At 47.1% G+C, this 22,450-nt stretch overlaps 1 protein-coding gene across 14 annotated transcripts in view; it reads right to left on the bottom strand.

Annotated features, from left to right (window-relative positions):
* Positions 1 to 17,510: 17,510 nt before the first annotated feature.
* The window catches only part of MARK3 (microtubule affinity regulating kinase 3), a 62,706-nt gene continuing 57,766 nt past the window's right edge, over positions 17,511 to 22,450 (bottom strand). For 9 of the 14 annotated variants that reach the window (XM_066321700.1, XM_066321696.1, XM_066321705.1 and 6 more), the window contains 2 exons: positions 22,153 to 22,197; positions 17,511 to 19,986 (listed from right to left, as the gene is read on the bottom strand). In XM_066321700.1, coding sequence (XP_066177797.1) covers positions 19,641 to 19,986; positions 22,153 to 22,197 — 391 coding nt within the window. In that variant the 3' untranslated portion in view covers positions 17,511 to 19,640. The remainder of the gene's footprint in view (positions 19,987 to 22,152; positions 22,198 to 22,450) is intronic. The other 5 variants (XM_066321697.1, XM_066321699.1, XM_066321703.1 and 2 more) reach the window with 1 other exon arrangement.

The following is a 22,450-nucleotide window of genomic DNA, read 5'->3' on the forward strand; positions in this document are numbered from 1 at the left end:
TGGGATGGCTGCTGCCTGAGCAGCTCCAGCTGCTCCAGGGAGGCTCCTGCTTCCTGGGACAAGTGGCCAAACCGTGTGCCTCCTCTCTCTCCAAAACAAGGGATGGAGCAAGGTGGTTTTACCTGCTGGATGCCTGGTGAGTGCTCTGCCTGGGGCACAGGAGGCTCCTGCTCGAGTCCTGCTCTCCGCAGACAATTCTTGCACAGCTCCAACCACAGTCTAGGGCAGGGCAATGCTTTCTTCCAGCTTTCCATTTTGCTCAGCATCCATTGCTAGGCCAAGAAGGAAAAGGAAGGTGCTATTGCCTAATGTCTTCAGCACTCACCTGGGAGGGTTTAGGCTCCAGCCTGTCCTCAAATGAGTATTACCATATTTTTACGCAACATGGAATAACTTGAGCGGAAGACTTTGAGTGATCTTTGTTCTTTTCTCCACCCACCCACCCACACACAAAAAATGTGGTCGTGTGGTAGGCAAGGCAGTCTTCTGAGGATGGAGATGGCATCACAGGCTTTTCATCTCCTGTTTGCTTTGCTTTTCCCCTGGGGAAGCATCAGCCCAGCAGGCTCCTTTGGCTGCTCCACATTCTTCTGGCTAGTCTGCCTTCCCTCCTCCTAAAAATACATAGTTACAAAGCTGGAAATAGCCTGAGCAACATTTTCTCCTGCTCTCCCCTAGTGGGGCAGGACACTTCCCCACCATCATGGGGTTTGTTGGGCTTTATTCGTCTGCAGTGAAGGGGGAGCCCAGCCTAGCGATTGAGAACATCCCACAGCGCAAGATGAGAAGCTAATCACAACTGAGCCTCTTGCATTTCTTGACCCTCTTCCTCTGTTTGTAACATGTTAGATTTATTTTCTCTACACAGAAATCACACAAGCCCCTGACCAGCCGCCCTTCAAGGCCCATATGGGCCACTTGCCCTGGACTCCCCAGGCCCCAGCACTTCACTGGCCATGAGCCACTGGCCAGAGGCGAGGGCAGCCTGAACTGTCAGTACTGAACCACTGGGCTTCCCCCACCTTTTGAAACACCATCTGGGTTTATTTTTTTGTCCAAATGCTGCACAGAGCCAGGCTGAGTGTGCCAGGTGAGAAGTAGTACCTGCTACACCCACAGTGTGCATCTAGTGATCGAGTTGGCAGCGTGAGCTCAGCCCAGGATTGACAATTAACAGGGAAATTCTGCAGTACCAGACAGGGTAAAAATAAACTCAGATGCATCCAAACCTACCAAAGATTTTTGTTTTTCTCCTTCAGCCAATGAGTAAGACTCTGAGAAACCATTTTTATATATACGCACATATATATATATGTATATGTGAATTAAACTTTTAAAAGGGCAAAATGCCTCATGCTCAACACCCAGGAAAATGGGTAGAAAAATGTTAATGTTGAAGGTTTTAATGAAAGCGAAAAGTTCAGCTAAAAATACACAAGAATGGGCAACCCTGAGCTTTCTTCAGTGTAATTTCAGAATAAAACCAGAACTGAAGTTTAATTTACCAAATACACGCAAGCTCCAGATCTTTGCGAAGACCTCAGCTTTTCCCTGTGTTTCAGGCAGGTGGGTGTGAGGTTTGGCTGACAGCTGCAGTCTGGTTGCTTTTTCCACATCCATTATTGATGACAGGAGAGTGAAACTGAGAATAACCTGGAAGACCTTGGAAGTGTCAGCTTATAAATTTGCAGTGACTTATTGTGATGGTGTTTGATGGTACACTCAAGCACAGCAAAGCTTTCCTGGATTACATGGAGAAGGGTGAGACTGGAAAGTTACTGTATTAACTCACCTGAAACCCCATGCCTGGTCCAGCAGAGCAGTGAGCACATAAACCAAGGACAGGTTTGCTGGGGTGTAAATAGTGTCTCTTTGCAGTTCAAATGCTGCTGCACATCCAAACTGCAGCCAAGATGAAGGGTTCAGCTCTAGTGCCAGCTCTGCCCATGGACACTGATGAAGGTTGGGCACTGTCTTTGGCACAGAGGTGATGTCTCCTGATGTGCTGTCCCAGCTGGCCAGGGACAGGCTGGAGTGCAAGCAAGGTGTCTTTTGGGGCACGGCTGGTGAAGCCATTTCGGGCAGGGAAACTGGTGTTTCACTGAGGCTTGCAGTTTGCCCACAGAAACTGGCCAGTCTCCCTGCAGGCTGTGGTGAAATCCCCTGAATCATCAGTAATCCCTGCTGGGGCTGACAGCGTTCCCAGGCTGCCGGGCACAGGGTGCCTGCCATTGCCGGGGAGCCGGCACAGCCATCCCGTGCTGGTGCTGCTGATCCAGAGGCCTTGTTGGAGCCAGTGTCTGGATATATCCAGCTGGGCAGGAGAGGAGAGGCCTCCAGTGGGAAAGGACATAGGAGGGCCGTGGAACCACTCTGCGCCATGAGCTCTGCTGTGTTCAGCAGAGGGCATCGAGATAGCATTGTCTTGGATTGTTGCTGTAAGAGCCTCCAAGCTGGAACTTGTCTGGTGAGAGATGGCTGCAGAAATACTTGTGGGAATATGCATGAGAAGAGGATTGCGATGCATGGCCTCCTCTCCATGGGAGAGTCATGGCTGGCTTTCTTTGTTTCCTTTTTTTTTTTTTTTTTTTAATAAGCTATTATTTTAAAGGAAAATGTCACTGAGCATCTTGGGGATGCTCTTTTCCTCGTGGTTGGAATGGGTACCTACCTCCTTCCCTCTGACTCTGGCATGTCCCCTCTTTGCCCCTGTCAGTGCCCTTTCCCTCCTCCATCAGGTGGATGGCACAGGGTGCTCTCTGTTCCCACCAAGGGGCGGCTGGTGGGGTCCCAGCAGTGACCCAAGCTTTGCATTTGCCTGCATTTGCCTGAAGAGCTGGACAGGCCATGAGAAATCAAACAGCTCAGCTGTTTCCTGCTGCTCAGAGCTTCAGGAGAGGCTTGAGGTTTTCTTACAGCTGTCCTGGAGGCCGAAGAGAGCCGAGGAATGAATGCAAGGTCAGGCATGCATGGCCACAATGTGCAGGGGCTGCAGTGTGCCCAGCTGCCCCAGTGTTCAGCTTCTGTGCCCACCAGGTGCTTGGGCACCTCCCAAATCTTCCTGTGGCTCTCCAGAGGCTGATCCCCACAGTAGTGTGAGCCCACAGTAGTGCTCACACAGCACAGCTACAGTAGGAGCATCCCACAGTGTCCCTGCTTCCCACTTCTCAACTCTTTTTGAAGCTCTATCCCAGCAGCAGGAGGTAAATGCTGGGGATGGCTGCACCTCCCGACAGCCCCAAAAGTCCTGGCCAGAGTCCCTGGCCAATGGTGACTGTACAGACTGGTTCTCACTGCAAGCCACCCCCTGACTGCGTTGAGTGGAAGAGAGACAGGTCTCTGATCCATCAGCAGGGCTGCTCCAGCCAGCCCTGGGCAGGGCTGTGTGAGAGGCACCTAATGCAGCAGCTGCTGGGAATCACACCTTGCACCTGAGCAGCAGCCACCTGGTGCAGCAACTGAGCTGCCCTCTGCCCATTTACTGCTGCGCTTGCTCCAGCTCATTCCCTGCAGTGCTGTGAAGTGGGGCAGGGCTCACCTGGGCATAGGGCTCAACCAGCAAGCAGGGACTGGCCAGCCCAGAGCCCCAGGTTGTGTGTTTTCTGTTACTTGGTGGTTTGGCCTTTTTTTCTGTGGGTTTGTTTGTTTGTTTTTTTTTTTGTTTTTTTTTTTTTTTTTTTTTTTTTTTTTTTTGTAAAGTCTGTGCTTTGCAGAGGCTTGTCAGCTTAGCACGAGGGGAGCTCCCTGCCTCAGACAGCAGACAGCAGCCTGGGTCACTGCTGAGCTGAAACAAGGTGCTGAGGACAACCTCAGAATGGGGTGGAGACAATCTCTCTCTGCCAGAGCTGTCTCCTGCTGCAGCAGGGCAGCACCCCTGGCACGGGGGGCTGGATCCTGAGTGTAGGGAAGGGTCCCTGTGGCAGTGTGGGGCTCTGCCCTGGCTCACATGTATCACTTCCTGACAGTAATGTAAATTTTGGACAGAGCCAGGCCCCAGTTCCATTGGGAATGATCAGTCTGGCTGCAGCAGCCACCTGTGGAACATCCAGCCTCTCTCCCTGCTGACAGTCACAGATGCTCGGCACCATTTTGTGCTGGTGGTCACTTGTGTCCTCACACAAGCAGCAGGATTGCATGTTTTGGGATGCAGCCATCAGCTGCCACCCACTGTCAGAAAGAGACTCTGTCCCTCTCCTCTCCTGGGGGTACCAGGTTGTTTCCAGGGGCAGAGCACCCCTCCCTGCAGCCCCCTCCTGCTCCCTGGAAATGCCTTTGGTGGCCCTGCTGCTTGGGTGTGACACCCCAGAACATGTGTCTGGGAAGACCTTTGCATGTGGTATAAAATGCAGCTTTAAAAGCAGACTGAAGCTGTATTTTGTTTTTCCTCACCAGGAATAAAGGATTGTCCCTGTAACAGTATTTAATGAAATTACATCAAGTGGTGGGTCAGCTGAAGAGGCAGATGGCCAGTATATATTTTCCAAATACTTTTATATAAATCAGTGTCAAAACCAGCAATGACATATTTTTTGTGGCTAGTGTATATTCTCCATCAGCCTGGGCTTTCCTGGAGTACCTGTACAACCTTCTTCTCTTTTAAGATAATTTCCACTGTCATTGGCATGGCCACATGGAGATTATTTTCATACAATTTTGCTCAAAAGTGAAGCCTCCACAAAGAGGAACTTCCCTGGAGAGCCATCATTTTCTACAGGAGTTAAGTAGTTGAGTTTCAGCTCAGTTTATTCACTTCCAGTTAAAGTCAGCCCTGAGCAGGGGCCACCAAAACCAGTGATTAGATTACCTAAAAGGGATTTGGAATAAATGCATCAAAAAGATACAGAGAAACAATGAAATAGAATTTATAAACCCAAGAGCTATTTGAGTCTGAATGGGCGTGGGAACACTCATTAAAAAGACTCAGAAAACTAGCTAGTGAGGTAAAATGATTTTTAAGATACCAAGAAACATCTACCAGTGAAGGGGAAAACACTTTGTTGTGTGCCAGCACTTTTAGTCCCATGACACTTCCAAACACAAACCTCCACCACTAAACTTTATTAATCCTCCCCTCTGATTTCTGTGTGGGTCATTTGGAATTACTTAATACTGAGCTCAGGGGAAAACCTAATAAGCCAACCACTAATCTTTGAGCTTGGCATAATTCTCTCCTCGCTATTTCTCAACATGTTCTGTCTTGTCCTGCCACCCCACTGAGAAAGGCCTGGAGTGCTGGCAGAGGTGGCCAGGCTAGGCTCACTCTGGCACCCAGGTCATGGTGGCCGTGGCCAAGGGGGCTGCAGTTTCCAAACAAGCTGTAGTGGGAGAGATTTTGGGACTTGGAAATGAACCTCTCAGAAAGGGTAACCTTGAGACTATTGGTGAGCTAATAGTGGTGAGACTATTGCCAAGCCACGCTAAGACTGGGATCCTTGGAAAGTAACACAAGGAAATTAGATATGTATATATTTGTTTTAAGCAATGGCACTATACTCTGCATGAAGCATGACGTGATGCAGATGAAAACTTGACAGCATTTTCTCTCCTTTCCAAAGTAGAAAAGCCTCCTGCCACATCCCCAGGTGAGAGGACCTGATGATGACCCAGGTGAAGGAGATCCCAAAGTCTGTCTTGGAAAAAAAATAAGATTGCTCCTCCAGCTTATGCCAGGCTTAATGCTAACAGTACTTTTTGCTTCTGTAATGTTACATTTAGCAAAGCATTATTCAGGCTTTTAACCAGCCCTTGGAGAGTATCTTAGCCCCATCTCACAGCAGGGAGGAAGCTGTTTTGCTGAGGCTGGGGACGGGGTGACAAAGGTGGCTCTTGGACATGATCCTCTGCTGTGCTGCTCACCCTCTTCAGAGGTGAAGGTTAACCTGGTCACTCTTCTTCTCCAGATGACACATAGAGAAAAAAACGTGGTTTGAGATACAGAATTCTCCTTTAGCTGAGTGTCTCTCTCACATACAAACTCATCCACAGTGCTGGGCAAAGATTTCAACCAAGTATTTTTGTCCCAGCTAGCTGGATTTTATTTATGCCCCTTTTAGTCTGTTCCTTCCTCAAGATTTAAAAAAAAAAAACCCAAACAACAACAAAAGTAAAAATAAAGTACAGAGGTCTCAAGAGAGATCAACCTTTCCTCTCCCTGCTGCCTTTCCTGCAGAAATAGAAAATTCCTGCAGAATTTCTCTTGGGAATGGAAAAGACTGCAAAAAGCACTCTATTAAAGGTGAAAAGCCTTGTGGTCCACTCACAGCTGGAGACCTTTGTCCCTCCCACAGGTCACCTCCCAGCAGCATGAGGACAGCCTCAAAGGGGACCCCATCCTTCAACCCAGCTCAGGACAGATCCCTGTGCCAACCCAGGTGCTGGCAGCAATATCACCCTGCTAGAGACGTGGCTGAATCCTGGCCTGCAGCCCCCAGCCTCTTTGTTTCAGACAGTGGGCTTTATCCTCCAAGTTTTGGCCATTTTAGGGGTGGGACCATGCCTTGGGGGTGCCCCATACCCTGAGGTGCTGGTGGTGGCAGGATGGGGCTTTGCCCCAGGAGGGCTCAGAGGGCTTGGGAGGCAGCAGGAGAGGTTGCAGAGAGCAGGGACCACAGCAGCGGTCCACCCAAAGGAGCCCCAAGAAGGAAAGGGGCTAAAAGCAGGGAAAAGCTGGGAAGAAACCTTGCAGGGGGAGAGCAGGGTCAGAAAGCCAAGGCCAGAGCTGAGCTGCTGTGGTAGGCTGTGTTCCCTGTGTTCTCATGGAAACAGGAGCGGTGCCCTCCAGCTTGGCTGTTTGCTCAGTTCATTTTTAAAGGCAGCTCCTGTTTACGCAGAGGAGCATTCAGCCCCTTCCCGGGGAGGAGCAGGGCAGTGCCAGGGGCTCAGGAAGGACAGCTGCCCCTGAGCTGGTCCCCATTATCTTATCGGGACGGCGGGGGAGCCCCATAAATGGCAGCACCAGCAAACCCCGGCCCCTCCAGCCGGGAGGCTCTGGGTCTGCTCTAGGTCAAAGTCACAGCCGGCAGAGCCCAGGAGCAGAGCTGGTGTCTTTCGACTTCCCCTCTACACTGAGCAGGCCAAGCATCCTCTAAATAAAAGTCCTCCCTTGGCCTCTGCGTAGGAAACAGCCGCCTTTCGAGCAGCTGGGTCGAGCAGGAGACTTCCAAATCAGGGCATCCCAGTCCCGCCGCGGCCCTGGCGCTGCCTGCGTGCGAGCCTCGGTGCGGAGCGCTCTCTGCTCCCTGCGCTGGAAACGGGTGCCTGCCTGTTCCTATTAAAGGACATTGTTTACTCTCCGGCTGGGCTGATGCTCACGCAGGCTGGAAGCTGCAGCCCAGTGGAAATCTTTGGCAAGCGTCATTAGAACATCAGATCTGTTTCGGGAGGCCAAACAGGCGGGGTGCTGCTGCTACAGCCAGGGGTGCTGAGCCCCCACCCCACCGCCTATGTGGTGCTTCCATGGGGCAGCCCCCCCTGCCCTGCCCTGGGACAGACCCACACTGGTGTGGCACCCTGAGACCTGCAGGTCTGAGGGATGCTCTGTGAGCCTGGATGTCACTCTGCAGGTGACAAGACCATGTGTCAGGAGAGGGGGACAAGGCACCCTGAGGTCCAGCAGGACAAGCTCCACCACGGGGGTGACAGGTCAGGTGAGCACCCACCAGATGCAGTGGATGTTGGGGGGTCACAGCACACAGGGGCACCAGGAACCCCAGCACACGGCCGGATTTCGGCTGGGCTCAGGGACACAGGGCTTGGCAGGTGAAGGCTGCCTCCACCATGGACCATGATCAAACAGTGCCTGCATGAAGCGCACAGTCCTTCACTGACCAAGGTTTCATGATCTCCAATTGCACCATTTTCTAAGCCCAGGCTGACCCCACAGTACTGGGTTGTGGACAGGATTCCACTTGCCTTTGAAGCTTGATTTCCAGACATTCACCTGCAGGCCACACACCTGGGGCCACCATGAGTTACTGCAATTTGTGATTGACCTGTTTTAAACCACAAATGGTCCCTATTGTTACCTCAGAGTCCACCAAGTTGAGCGGGGCCAAACCTGACACGATGCAACGCATTAGAATTTCTGCTGATGTTTCCACCTCACTGAGGCTTAGTTTGGCCCGGAGGTTCACAAAAGTCATAGCTGATGCTATCCAGGAGCAGTGAAAGGGGCAAAGAGCTCCCCTGTCTTTTTCTAGTTATACACCAAGGCATCAAACTTTGCCCTTAGTTCAGGCACAGCCAGGTCTGGCCACCAGCACACTGAGCCACCTCCATCCCTCGTGTCTCCTCCTCCTCCCAGATCCCCAAAGGCAGGGAGGGGTGCAGACTCATCACAGCAGCAATGACTTTTCCCACAGAAACAGATGCCTGCTTCAACCAACACACTGTCTTTGTGTTGAGCTCGATCCCACCTATTTTGATTGTCGTTGTTATTCTTTCTATAACTGTATTTTCCAGACTTCTGGCTCCAGGAACAAATTACTTCAGCCCTGCCCACTCCCAGGGTGGTGAGGCTTCAAAAGATGTCTGAAAGACCTGTCCTTCCTGGTGACAAGTGCTCCTTCCTTTGTATTCTCTGGGGACAATGTCTGCAGCACGTCACAGGTAGGGAGGAGCTGCCCAAGACAGCAGGACCGTGGCTGTGGCCATGGCAGGAGGGACAGAGTTCTGGCAGCCAGCTCAGGAGCAGCATGGGATGGGGCAGGAGGGGAAGGGGTGATGCTCCTGGCTAGCACCAAACCAAAGGTGGCTTTGCTTCTCTTGAATTCAAGCTTATGACAGTCTGAGCAGGAGGCTGAGCTCGAGACTTTTATGGAGTGCTGCAGGCTAAGAGATTCACAGAACAGCTTGCTGATCCTTCAGCAGTAGAAGTGAGGCAGTCACAGTTATCCAGCACGGATCCCCCAGCTCTCTCCCTGGGACATGCACAGGACACCCTGCATCAGCTGATGCAGACGGCCACACTTCAGCCATAGCCAGGGCTGTCAATGAGAAGCACAGTCCTCTTCAGCAGCTTCAGATAGACACCAGCTCTGTACAGTGAAGATCCAAGGGACCTTCTGGCTCCCCAGAGATATCACTGGCTGACCCTCAGAGCCGACTGAATATTTATGACCTCCAGGAAGGACGGCGGCAGCTGCTTGAACACAGGGCAAGTAGTCACAGGGCTGTGGTATTGTGGTTCCTCCTAGTTCTTTTCTGAGTCTTATGACTATAAAACAAATGTGAAGGTCCTCCTTGCATACTGTGAATCCCTTCTCCAGGAGAGAAAATTTCAGGAAGGTTCTCACAGTACTGTGAAAATGTATCACCTCACTTTGCTGAGAAGAAAATGTGGGACCTTCTCAAACTACCCCACTTACATCTACCAACAGCGAGCTTTTGTTGTCCTATGTCAGCCTACCCGCACTCACCACAGTGGCCAGAAAGAGATCTAACTTGAGCCTTGAGAAAGTCTGACTCCTACTCTTCCTGCCTTGTGACAGACACTTGTACAAGCTGCACCACTCCCTCTGTGAGAGAGCAGGACTTTCCCTTCCTCTTTCGCACAGGCACCATTCTTGGCCACATGGAAGGGCAGCAGAAAAGCATCCAGCCAGCCAAAGAAGAAGTTGGTTTAGCAGCTAGACAAGAAACCAGGACTCAGAAGTGTCCTGGCCCCAACCCAGCATGTATTCAGACCAGAACAGAGAAATGAAACCAGCTGAGACAGGAAGAGACTTTTTGCTATCATCAGGCAGAGTTTTGTCCTTCACCCTCCAGCTTACCCCTGTCTGGGGCTCCTACCAGCCCTGCCAGCCAGAGCTCTGTGGTGCAAGTTAAGACAGCAGCAGACCACCTCTAGAGAAGGATGTGCCAGTGGGGCTCTTGTTTCCTGTGCTGCTCCCCAGGACCTGCCAGGCTGGACCCTTGCTGCAGGCAGGGGTGACCACTGTGACCACACACAGGTAGTGAGTCCCTGTTACAAGCACTGGGAGGAGGAACAAGTAAGTGACTGTCCTAAAAACTGACCCAATCCTCCAGCAATGCCAGGGAGAAATGTGCCAAGGAAAGGGACTGCTGCTACTCCCTTTTCAAATCCATAGATCTATTCCACCTGCTTGAAAATAGAAGCCAAGATTAGATCCCTCCAACCTTTCCTCCTTCTAGATTTGCCTCCATTTCTGCTCAGTCTCCTGCATCAAGAAATGGCCTATTTAGGGACCCCCATCACCTGCAAAGACAGATTTTAGTACCCTTCCCTGAATCTCAGCACGCTCTAGGATTTCCCACATGGCAGCTGGTGAGTGGGATTGCTGGCAGGCCTTTTTGTCTCCTGTGGCATCAAGGCTGAGCAGGGCTGTGCTCTAGCTCCTACTGGGTTTAACACCTCACTCATTTCCTTCACTGTCTGCCCCAGAAACCCCAGAAACATGAGGAAAGGAGGCTCTGTGCCCTTCAGGCTCAACAGCAAGTTGTACAGCACCACACAAGCACAAGCAGCTATGGGCCGAAGAACTGGTCTGGGAGCCCAGGTTTGCTGGTGACTATAGATTCTTTGCACATACCCTGATTCCTAAATGAGCACAAGCAGCTGATTGCGTCCTCCCAAACTGCAAAATAGGGTTTATGAGCTGAAGAAGTTGCTCACAGAGTCACAGAATGATTTGGGTTGGATGGGATCTTAAAGACCATCTATTTCCTTCTTCCCTGCCATGGGCAGGGACACCTCCCATTAGACCAGACTGCTCAAAGTCTCATCCAACTTTGCCTTGAACTGTTCCAGAGACTGTTGCCATCCACAACTGGAGATGGCAACTTTTTCCATGGACAACCTGTTTTTACACCTCAGCCTCTTGCTCTTGCACCAGAAGCCAGGCTGGAGGGTGCTCTGCAGCCAGGTGGGTGTTCAGTCCCCTTTGAGGAGAGACTGAGGCTTAGTTCTCAGCTTGAATGTTGTGCCAGCCTCGGTTAGTCACCATCAGGACTGGGGGTGCCTCCTCTTCTGCACTGCACTTCCACACCTAGAGCCTGGCTGTGAGGCATCCAGAAAATCCTCCAGCATAGCCAGTGTAACAGGTGCAATCAGCATAACCACAAATTTCAATGCAGCACCGTGCTGATCCAGAGCTTTACTTCCAGGCTTTCGGTTTTCCATTTAGCAGCATATCTATCTTTGGTTCAGTCCCAATTTAGGACTTGTTTTCTTCCCCTGCCTTCCCTGAACTCTGCTGCTAGATCAATGAAACCCAGCTTTGCAATGAAATGTGGAATGCTACTGCTCCCAAGACAGAAAACTGGGAAAAGGCATCATCCGAGTGACAGAAAAAGGCAAGGATGAAACATTCTTTATTCTCTCATGTTGTTGGAGGACAGAAGGGGAGGGTAAGGCAGAGGTAACAGTAAGTTAATGAGAAATGCTGGATGCTGGTTAAATAAACAGCATGTGTCTGTCCCTATAAACCTTGGCTCTCGTCCCCCTGCTTTATTTTTATCCTCGATGAATACTTTTGTCACTGCCTTTACTTCTACTGCTTTGCAAAGGTGGTTCCACATTTCCCCACTTCTTCAGCAGAATTAGCCAGACATAAGACCATTTTTTCCTGACTATTTTGCATCATGCAACACCCACCCTGGCAGACCCAGCTCATAATGTCAGCAGTAGACAGGAAATTGGAGAAGCATCTTTCATATTTTAAGCTACCCAAGTTACTTGGTGCACAAACCAGAGCTCAGCTCCCCTTTGCACCCAGCACAATTCTCCCCGGTTCCATCAGGATTCACCCAAAGTGCAGCTCTGACCTAAGAAGTGACCTTTAAAGATGAGATGCCTCTTGGCCAGCAGCTCTGGTCCCTGCTGTGAACTGTCACAGTTTTTGGGCTGGTTTCCCGGAGAAACAAGCCTCATGTAGCCATACACTGTGTGTGAGAGCTTGGGCTTGTGTAGGCTCAGTCTGTACCCCCTGGAGCTGTGGCACCTGTACATGAGCAAGGCTGATGGGTCAGAGAGAAACCTCCCTGCTTGTGCCCTGAGCAGAGCTCAGAGCAGGAATGAGCCCCTCCACACAGCCCCTGTGTGCTGCAGCTCCAGTCCAGGAGCTGTTTGCTCCAACAGACTGTGAGACAATATGGGAAACAGTGCACTGAGCTCCAGACTCAAATCCACGCAAGCAAGGGGCCCTTTGAAGTGCTGCTCATGGATCTCCTCTTCTGCCACTGGTAAGCTCCCAACACATCTTCCAGTATTCATTCCAATGTCCAAGTGGAGCTAAAGGGCAACCAGGGAGAAAAATGGATGTGGTTTCCCACAGGAACATGCCAGGACAAGCTTTTCCTCCTGCTTGTGGCAGCCTTGCAGTGAGAGCAGGCTGCTCCCTGACAGCCTCAACATCAGGACAGCCCTGCCCTATCCATGAGCACCCAGAGGCCTCGCAGCCCCTCGCTGGGCTGTTCTGGGGATGTGCACCCTGCCCATCACTGCACGGGCCCCCACACATTACAGAACACGTCCAATAAAGAGCATTCTGGGGAGGTGGTTGATTCCCTAAGGAGAGGCCTGGAAAACATCCAGGAACAGAAGCCATCCAGAACTGATGTCTCTCTTTCCCCCTATCCTAGGGACTGCTCTGCATTCGAAATTCATTACAGCCTTGACTTTAATTGAGCTAAGCCATCCTGCAGGTCTGGACTCACTTCAGTGACTGAACACTGAGGATCCTGCTGCTCTTGCCATGCTTTGCACCACGGACCAGCACAGAGATGCTTCCCATGAGAGCACTTGGACTCTTTCTCCAGCTAGAAAAGCACTCACAGATTTGGTCTGCAGAGACTCATGGAGCTCTGACACCACAGGAGACCTTAAAAAGGGACTGTCCCTTGAAGCAAGACTTAGCTCAGACGGGTTCAGCCAAGGCTTGTCTCTGGAGATAAGGAGCAAGCAACAAGTTTTGGAAGCCAAGGATAAAGAGGTTCATCAAGGGGTCAGTTAGATAAAACCACTAAAATATATTTGACCTAATGAAGTTACTCTGGTGGCTGCTTCCAGATCAGTGATGAGGAACAGAACTTCCCAACAGCAGAACTCTGCTTTTACTGCTCCCACTGCAGCCACACACGATGGGGTGAATCCTGTGCACGCCCCTCACCACAACCAACACTCAAGGAATTGCCTTGGGAGGCTCAGAAAAGTGCTCAGCAGCAGCCCATGGTTCTGGGACTGCAGGAAGGAGGGGATGAGACACAGGACTGCTTCACAGAACAAGCACAGAGGAGCCTGAAATAAACAGCTTCTCCATTCCCACTTGCCAAGTCCAAACACCCCAGTGATAAATATAAGTACCAGTCACTATTAATCCCACAACAGCAAAACTTGGATTACAAGTGAAAGCAGGAGCACAATACGTGATTTGAAAAAAGCTCCTGAGCAAATAAGGAAGTTTTACTTCTTGCCTACAAGAAGCACATGTGACATGATTTGTTTGAAGAATAAAATAGACTGCAGGCATGGAAAATGCCAGGCAAAAAGCTTTAGAGAGTTACTAATACAGTGGAACATAAATGGCAAGTGATCCCAGATTATTTTAGAAAAGGCTGGCTGCAATTTACAGCCTTGATTAGACTGATTACTAAACGATGAACAGCAAAATAACTTCAGTAATTAAATTTCCGAAGAGGAAAGTGAAGGTTCTTACTCGTAAAATGAGCTGCATATGAATTTAAATATTCGGAATGACTTTTGCCCTTCTCAGCAGAAGAGCATGCTGCCTGACATGAGAGGAGATTTGTTTGTTAACAAGGCTTGACAAAGAAGTGAAAAAGGGCTTCGTAGCCCTGTCGGTTTTCCATGGGAAAGGTAAAGCCCATTGGAACTACAGCTCAGAAAGCAATACAGCCTAATGGAAAAATAAACGTATCATTAGGGCGTATGTCAAGCTGAAAAACATTTTCCATCAATATCTTATGGTCAGTTTTCCTCCATATTGCTTTTAAGTCAAAGTTGTCCGAGCGGATGGTAACACGAATATCCAATGCGAAATCGCAGGGAGCGAGTGATCCATGGAGCGCTTCTCGAAAAAAATTCCAAGAGAATCCCAACCAGAGCTGTTTCTGCGTTTGGGAGACATCCTGTGGCCGCTGCAGACACTGCACCTACCCTCTGCAGCTCGCCTTGCCGTGCAGAAGGGACCATCCATCCATCCATCCATCCATCCATCCATCCATCCATCCATCCATCCATCCATCCATCCATCCATCCATCCATCCCTCCCCACCACCAGCCCCTGCTCCCCTGGGCACCACAGACACAGGACCACTGTAACAATGTCTCCAAGCTCCTATCAGTGTGTTTTTCCCATTGACGTGGAAACACGTGAGAAATTTCATGCCTTTTGACTGTGTGAGCTGGGGGAGGAAATTATTCCGTGCTTAGAAACTTTGCTGTTTGTTGCTGTCTGCACTGAGGTCTTGGTAAGAGGCACCTCCAAGCAAACAGGATTTTACCTTGAAACAGGCAAATGATCGAAAACCATGGGACTGTAACACCAGTAGTTTTACTTTCTGAATTTGCATCCCCGTACGTTTTAACAGAATTATTTTCGTGATGAGGTATTTTGTTATCTGATTTTATTCACCTAATACATTCAGTGTGATCAGTAACTACAAGGAAATGCAAACTGTACAAATATTTTGGGTTTATGCCCTGAATTTTTAAAGGATGCTAAATGATAACATAAGGGTATAAATGGAATGAGAACTGCAACATTTCTATGCCTTGAAATTCCATGCTGTGGTTCCCACAGCAACCATAACCATGGCCACTTCTCATGGATTTTACATCCGAGTCTGAACACTCTGTTCCAATTGCTCAAGATATATAAGCAAAAACCAAGCAAAAGCTCTTTTTTTGAGGTGCAATAAACATCTTACCTGCTAAGTCACAACCACTACAAGGTGTTAATGGCACTCGTAGGTGAAGGTGAGCTCCCAACAGCTGACAATTAATGCCCTAAATGTGGCTTCTGTGCAAAGATACTTGCAGGATTCAAAGTGTTGGTACTGATGCTCTTCTGTTATTGCTGGAACAAGAGCCTGCTGTTTGTAGCAAAGGTTAAAGCATTCTTAGAAGGCTAAATGAGAACAGTTAAGGCTCTTTCAAATCCTTTTATTTTGAATACCAAACTATTTCAACTTCAGAAGCATCCAGTGGTCAAGAGACTGTTCCTCCATGGTTTTGCTTATTTTATCCAGCCCCTTTGCTTGTAGGCAGTGGCAGAAACATGAAAACCATCAAGTTATCCAAGTAAGTTTACTGGTTTGCCTTTTCCTGCTCTTAGGTTTGCCAGAAGTAAGGAGTATGCAGAGACAGGAATTCCTACACCCCCCTTGTTCTTGGTTTTCTTTAAGCATTTACTGCTGTTGCAATGCAGGACTCTGATTGGTCTTGGGTATGAAAAAGTTGAACTTCTAAAAAATTATCAGTTTCTTTAGGTTAAGCTTTATCCAAAGTTCATGCCCCTTCCTGCTGGATCACAGTTTATTCTCTGAAGTGATGGGGTAATTTTAAGTTGTGAAATCAATTAAATAGTTCACTGCTACTGGAGGGGAAAAACTCCAGTCAAAGGTGTAATTTTTGAAACTCCACTTCATCAGAATGTCAAGTCAGGGGTTTAATTGGCAGCACCAGTGACCTGTAATAACATGGGCCTGTCTTCACTAGAAAGCTCCAGGACTTTTCTATGAAAACTTACAGAAATGAGTTTGTATGGACAGTTACAAGTCTACAAATTTCAAATTAAATGTTAATCCACAGTGGTACCAGCTTTCCAAAACTGTATTTATTCCTAAACATCTGCAGTGTAAATTAGAACCCAAAATTTTACATTAGTTTGACCCCGCCCCCTCCCCAGATGGTACAAATACCATCAACTACTGAAATTCTCTAAATATTTACCACTTTAGGTTACTAAGAAAAGATGTGGTCTTGGATAGCACAGCAAGAAACACCCAACCAGCCCCCCCTGAAATACAGAGAGTGACACTGGCTGGAGGGGCCTCTGCTCACACTCAGGGGTACCTGAGCCCTTTAGGGACAGTGACCACTGTGACCAAGTGGGTTCCAGCCCAGGGGGCTGTGCACACCCTGCTGCTCAGCCCAGGGCTGCACAGAGAGCAGCTCTCTGGCTTGGCTGCAGGCCTAATTAAATTGCAATCCACAACAACGTGGTCTCTGACACAGCAGCTGTGGGAAACACTGATTAAAAGCCTTTACACATTATCCCAGTGGGCTCATGTATAGCTGAGCTTTTAACTGAACTGGAGAGAGCTTTTATTTGAATTCCAGATATGCCCCAGTCTTTCCATATGACTGGGAGAAATACTGAACCCTACACTTCATTTCTGCAACATAAACCTATGGATATTAACTCCATATTTTTATAAGTAATCTAATTTATCTTGACACAAACTTCTGTAATAATAAAATAAGCCAGGATACAGTATCTTGCTATATTTGATCTTGAAGCCTCACTGTTACGCAAGAGAAAAAGCTAAACCTTGCCCAAGCCTGAACAGAAGTAGTGTGCAGAACACTCAGCCCAGCAGGACTAGCTGTTCCTCCAGCCTACCTCTCTCTGCTTCTTCTCAACATGGTCAAGGACCTCGGGTCTTGTAAAGAGATCAAATAAATTGAAGTGTTTCAGAAATCCTAAGTACAGGGAAGGTTTGCATAAGAGTGTATCTGAACTAGTTCTTGCTCAGAGTTCATTGTTTTATGTATATATCTTTCATTGCTTTTATTTAATGAAGTAAACCCCTGCAATCCAAACTCTTAATACATTTTTCTCTGCCAGATCCAGCAATCTAAAGACACCTTCAGTGCTGGCTGACAGGTTTCAGTGATGCAAACCTTCAGTCATGAGCCCATTACAATCAACCCCTAACACAGCACTTGGATCACACATTCCTGGACACCAGTCATATCATTAAATAAAATCACTTCTCAGTTGCTGTTCACGTGTCTCAAAACACCGAGACTTGCTGCTGCCTCCTCACCACACACTGACCTCTGATTATTTTTACAACTTGCCCCTAAAGGTGAGAAAAACCAGCTGTAGTTCTGCAGAGTGCCATCAGCAGCAGTGCCTGCAAACCTACAGAGATTCCCACGAAACATGAACAGGTAAAAAGCCTGTGTTGGGGACGCAGTTTATCTTTGGTTCAGAGAGCTGAAGAAAGAGTTTTCCTTCCCAGGCAGCTCCCAGAGGCTTGAACACCAAGTGTGCAGGGTGCTAAATATTCTCACAACTCAGTAATTTTACAAGGCATTTGGGAAGGAAGCTGTTAAAAATCTTTTTCTGATTATAATAAGTGATTTTTTTTTTAAATACCTCAAATAAAGATTTACTGTGAAGGAACCTTTTGAGAACACTTTAAGAAAAAATACCAAAGTACAAATTTTAAATATTCGAAGTATGATACTGGTGCACTTTTTAGAAACACTTACATACTTAACAGGTGAAGTAGGAAGAGAGTATTTCAGGAAACATTTAATATGAAACCTTTTGGAACTTCCATCGAATACAGATTTACATAATTTATCAGAACACTTTTTCAGTTCAGACAACAAAGTGCACTGCCAGGTGAAAAAAAATACATTTGGAGGAGTGCTTAAAACGTAGGGAGTGAAAGGATAGGTGACCATTCACCTGAGAAAGTACAATGACTGCCCTGAAATGTCTTATTGCTATTACAAAATGGAGTTTTCATGGAAAAAAAACCCATACTGAGCAGCACAGGCATGGGCAGAGCACTGAAAGCCAACTGAACTCCGGCAGCACCTGGAGTTCTCAAGCCATGGCATGATACAGAATATACAGAGAATAAAATGCAAATGCAGGAATATTTACTACATTTAACAACTATGATTACCCTTTAAACTAGCATAATCAATATCAATGCTTAGGGGAAAGAGAGGGGAAGTCTGCTGCCTTCACAGACTACAGATCACAAGAGCTAACTTGCAAAATATTAAGAACTTTGCATTTTCACCTCGGGTCAAATCTGAACTGTGTACTATGAGTAACTATTAGCTCACTGCAAATTTAAAATGCAAATTTAGGCTCCAGTTTAAAGCACATGTTAAGTACATGCGTAAGTGCTTCACTGAAATATAACCACAAAACATTAATACAAAAGGTCAAGTAGATAATGCAGGGTATTATCTACAGGAGTCCTCGATGAAATAAACTGAGTATCGGTAGGAAACAACGCATGAAGAAATCTCTTCGTTTTCTAGTTTGCAAAATCGAATCCGCTTCACGGCTGTGATGGTTACAAAGTGGGGGCAATCCCAGAGCAGCTGCACGTCCTACCCAGAGCTAGTTGGCCATCAGAGTTCATCGGGGTGGGCTCCGCACTGCATGGGGACAGGGGACAGGGAGTCCCTCGGCAGCACGGCCACAGACACTGGCCCAGAGCCATCCAAACCAACGCAATCGGAGCCAAGGGGAAGCACGCTGGAAGAGAGCTGCAAGGAAAAGCTTCAACTGCTCCTGCCTATGGCTGTGGTTTAGCAAGCTGGATGTTTGGACAGCGGAGATCAGTAGCAAATTTGATTCTCACTTTTGGGTTTCAATGCTGAGGAGTGCCCAGAAGGTGAGGGACAGCACTGCCCAACGTGCAGAAAGGCCTCGGAACCATTTGGACGTGGCTTGTGGCAGAGAATGGCCATGATTTGAGTCCCTTTGTGCTTTGTATCAGCCTGACCTAGTCTAACGTGGCAAACCCTCTCTGAAAGAAAACCGCTACTCAGCAATTAGCACCTCCTTTTACACTGCCTCATTCCCTAGAGGAACAACAGAGAAATGTTCTTAGCTGCGATCAATACTCATAAGCTGAAAGGACAAAGGTACAGTTTTAGTAGTTTAGCAGAAGCTGCAGAAGAATGGAAGCATTTACCCAAATATTAATGCACAAATTAACTACATTATTAAAATTTGATTCAGACTTAAATAATAAATAGGTGGGCAAAATATAATGCAAGACTTACTCAGTAAAAGTGAATTTTTAATCATCTCATGAGATCTACTTAGAAAACAGGACTAATAATGTTCACAACCATAAATCCAAACCCTTCACACACTTTTTTTTTTCTTAACACAGCAGTGAACTGTAAACCTGTGTTTACTGGTTATCGCTTCAGTCATTTTAAATATTAACTCAAGTGTTTCCTCCTTGGCCATTTCAATTTTTAGCACCAAAATTAGCCCAAAAAGAGGTACTGGTACAGCTCAATGTTGTAAATGAATTGTTTACATATAATACTTTATATATTATACACACATACTGTACATTCACACATCCACACAAACAGGAGGCATATTTAAATGAATATATTCTGTGTTTCAATTTGTTGTCAAAGACTTAGGAGCAATGGAAATAAAGCAGAAGGGGTAATATTTTACATAGTAGGCAACTTTAATGCTGTAGTGCACTTATAAAAAAGTCCAACTCTCCCTCCCAGCTCAGCAGCTTTTTTTTTAATATCACTATTCAGAAGGATGCAGAAGTTATTGCCTAAATGTTATTCTATACATTTCCATCGGAATTCTCAAAAACACTTTAAATTGCTAACTAATTTACAACTTAACTATTTTTTCTCGTTACAGCTTTAACTCATTGGCAATTTTGGAAGCAATGTTTTTGAAAGCTATGGATGTTCCCGATATCCGCTTAAAGCGAACTCCATTCAGGGACAGTCTTGGCAGTTTACACACCTCCATCTCCCACTGTACAAGGTTTTCTGCGTGCCCATCTCCATGGACACAGAAAAGCAAGAAACGCTCTCTTTGTTCATAGTCACAATTATTGGCATCCAGGACCTTTCGTATTTCCCTCATCATGTCATTTGGATCCATGGAGCTGGTGGTTTTCATGCTCCAGGTAAAACGCAGCGACCGAGGCTTGGCTTCCTTGTTCTCATCCTTCTGATCCACAGCTACATTGCGGCTGAAAGACAGGAATTTGGGAGTGAGCAGGGCCAGCCGCCCTCCGCAGGGGCCACGTTAGTGAAGCCGACACTCAACGCACAGCACCCGGGTTAGAGCAGCGCTGGAGGCTCCGGCCGCCGCCAAGCCCCGCTCCCCTGGCTGCTGCACACACACACAGTCAGGGGAAAGCTGTGGCTGCTGGGGCTGGAACCAAGGTATGGCACGAGGTGCGACACAACTGGCACTCACTGGATTCAGGAGCATGGGGGCAATGACCTTCTGAGGGCAGAACTACATGCAGCACCTACGACTTGACTTTAAGGCAGGTTCTGCTCAAAACTGTACTCTGGGGGCACGTGGGCAGCTGAAACACCAGCTCTGAAACACCAGCTCTGTGCTAGAAGTTTCTGGAACACTGAAATAACAGCTCCCTGTGACAGGAGGGTGCTCAGCCCAGGCCATGGGAGGTGACCACTTACACAGAATGGGGTGAGCCCATGCACAAAGGTGCTGGAGGCTCCTTGGCATCTCCTCCTGGGCAGCCGCCGGGAGGGAGAGCAAGCCCAGGGAGGGCCTGTGGAGCCCCAGAGCTGCTGGCTGCAAGCAGAAGGAAGGGCAGAAGGATCAGGGTCCCCCACCTGCTGCCCAGGGTCAACATGAGCCCCCCAGACCTGGGCTGGCTCAGTTACACTCTGGCCCTCCTGGGCTGGGGTGAGTTTGAGGTGATCCCTAGGGACACACCATACTGCAGGCTCTGAGGGATGCCTCAGAGAGGAGATGCTTCCTCCTAAGTTGGTCAGCAATTCTTTAAATACCAACCACTGACAGAGGCAAAGTAATGTAATCTGCAGCAACAAGCTCTGCAGCTAAGTGCCTCTGAGGGGGATGTGCGTAAAGAGAGCTGGAAGTCACTATCAGACACCTCTTCAATGTAGTTTGTAAAGATGGTTAGAGGGTACCATTATTATCACAGTTTTAAGAGATGAAGCACAAAATATTGAGGGTGTGTTTCCCAAATCCTCAATTTTTTTTTTTTTTTAAATAAAAAAGCTTTTCTTTTGGTATGGATAAGTGAAGTAAAATAGGACAAAGGAAAGAAAGAAAGAAAGAAGGAAAGAAAGAATGTTCCAGAAATTTCTAGTTTGCAATCATTCTTCTACATTAATTAAACTCAGCAGTCATGCAGTTAAAGAATAAGGAACCTACTTTTGGACTTCTGGGGACAAAATACAGATTTGCTTTGTGGATATTCGTACAGTGTCAGTCACCTCTTCAAATTTAATTAAATATATTGACTGTCATACCTAACTATATTCTGAAAATAGCTAATTTAACTGACCCCGACCAATGCAGTTTAGGTCTCATGTTAAGCCTCCATATTAAGCCAAGCTGCTCTTTGAAATAGATGGCAATGGTTATATCACATTTTATTTCTACTACCATTAAGCAGGCAATTATGAAAAAGTTAAATAAAAAGTGATAGCAAGGCCACAACTAAATAAATATATTTCTCAAATATAACCTGTTCCATAATTCTCCTATTAAAAGGCTTCTTGTGACTGTGAGAGTCATAAGACTGTGCAATGTGATTTGTCACATGTTATAAAATTCATCACACAAATTAATGAGTATCCTGTTTTAATTTTTTTAATTTAATAAGACTGTAAAGGGTCAGGGAAAACCCCAACTTTTATTTAATGTTCATTTTATTTTTTGAAAGCATTTTCTCCTTGAAAACAGTTAGCAAAACCAGCAGTTTGACAATTTCTAATATTTTTTTGACATGCCGATTTTGGAAGAAGAGTAAAACATGAAAAATATTTAACTACCTGTGATTTTGGAGATGAGAAATATCTTATCACCTTTCAGCAGTTATTCCACACATTTGCAGCCTCACTAGATACCACTTATCTACACATCTACACAACAACAGCAAATTACAATGACTAAAATGCAAAAAAAAAGAAAAACCACACAAGGGAAAAGGCAACAGGAAAGATGAAAGTTTAGAACCAACTCAGTCAGTGCTTTAATAGCTGTTTTGCAGACAGAAATGCTTCTTTGTTTAGTTCCAATGACTTACATGAAACAAAAGCTGCTGCCTGAAGCCACTATGCCACATAATCAAGGGGAAAAAGGTTCAAACTCACCTAAATAACATTTTAAACAAAAATTTTACCCTCACCTTGAGCCCTCAAATCTCCCGTTCCTCTCATATTCAGTCGGGAGCCTCAATGAAAAGAATGCAGAAGCAAAAGGAAGTGGGAAAGAGAAGACAAATCTTACACTACAATATATAATATCTGAGTAGCTGCTAAAAGATACTGCAATCATACCAAAGGTGTGTTAAAATACAAAACAACAAAGATGTAAAGAACATGGTAGCTTAGGTCAAACTCAGAACATACCATATTGCCAAACCAAATGGAAGTCTATAAACTAGTTTTTAAACTGACCACAACTAACTTTAACAGTATATGTTT

The sequence above is a fragment of the Sylvia atricapilla genome, chromosome 6 (genome assembly GCF_009819655.1).
Source record: "Sylvia atricapilla isolate bSylAtr1 chromosome 6, bSylAtr1.pri, whole genome shotgun sequence".
Classification (NCBI taxonomy): Eukaryota; Metazoa; Chordata; class Aves; order Passeriformes; family Sylviidae; genus Sylvia; species Sylvia atricapilla.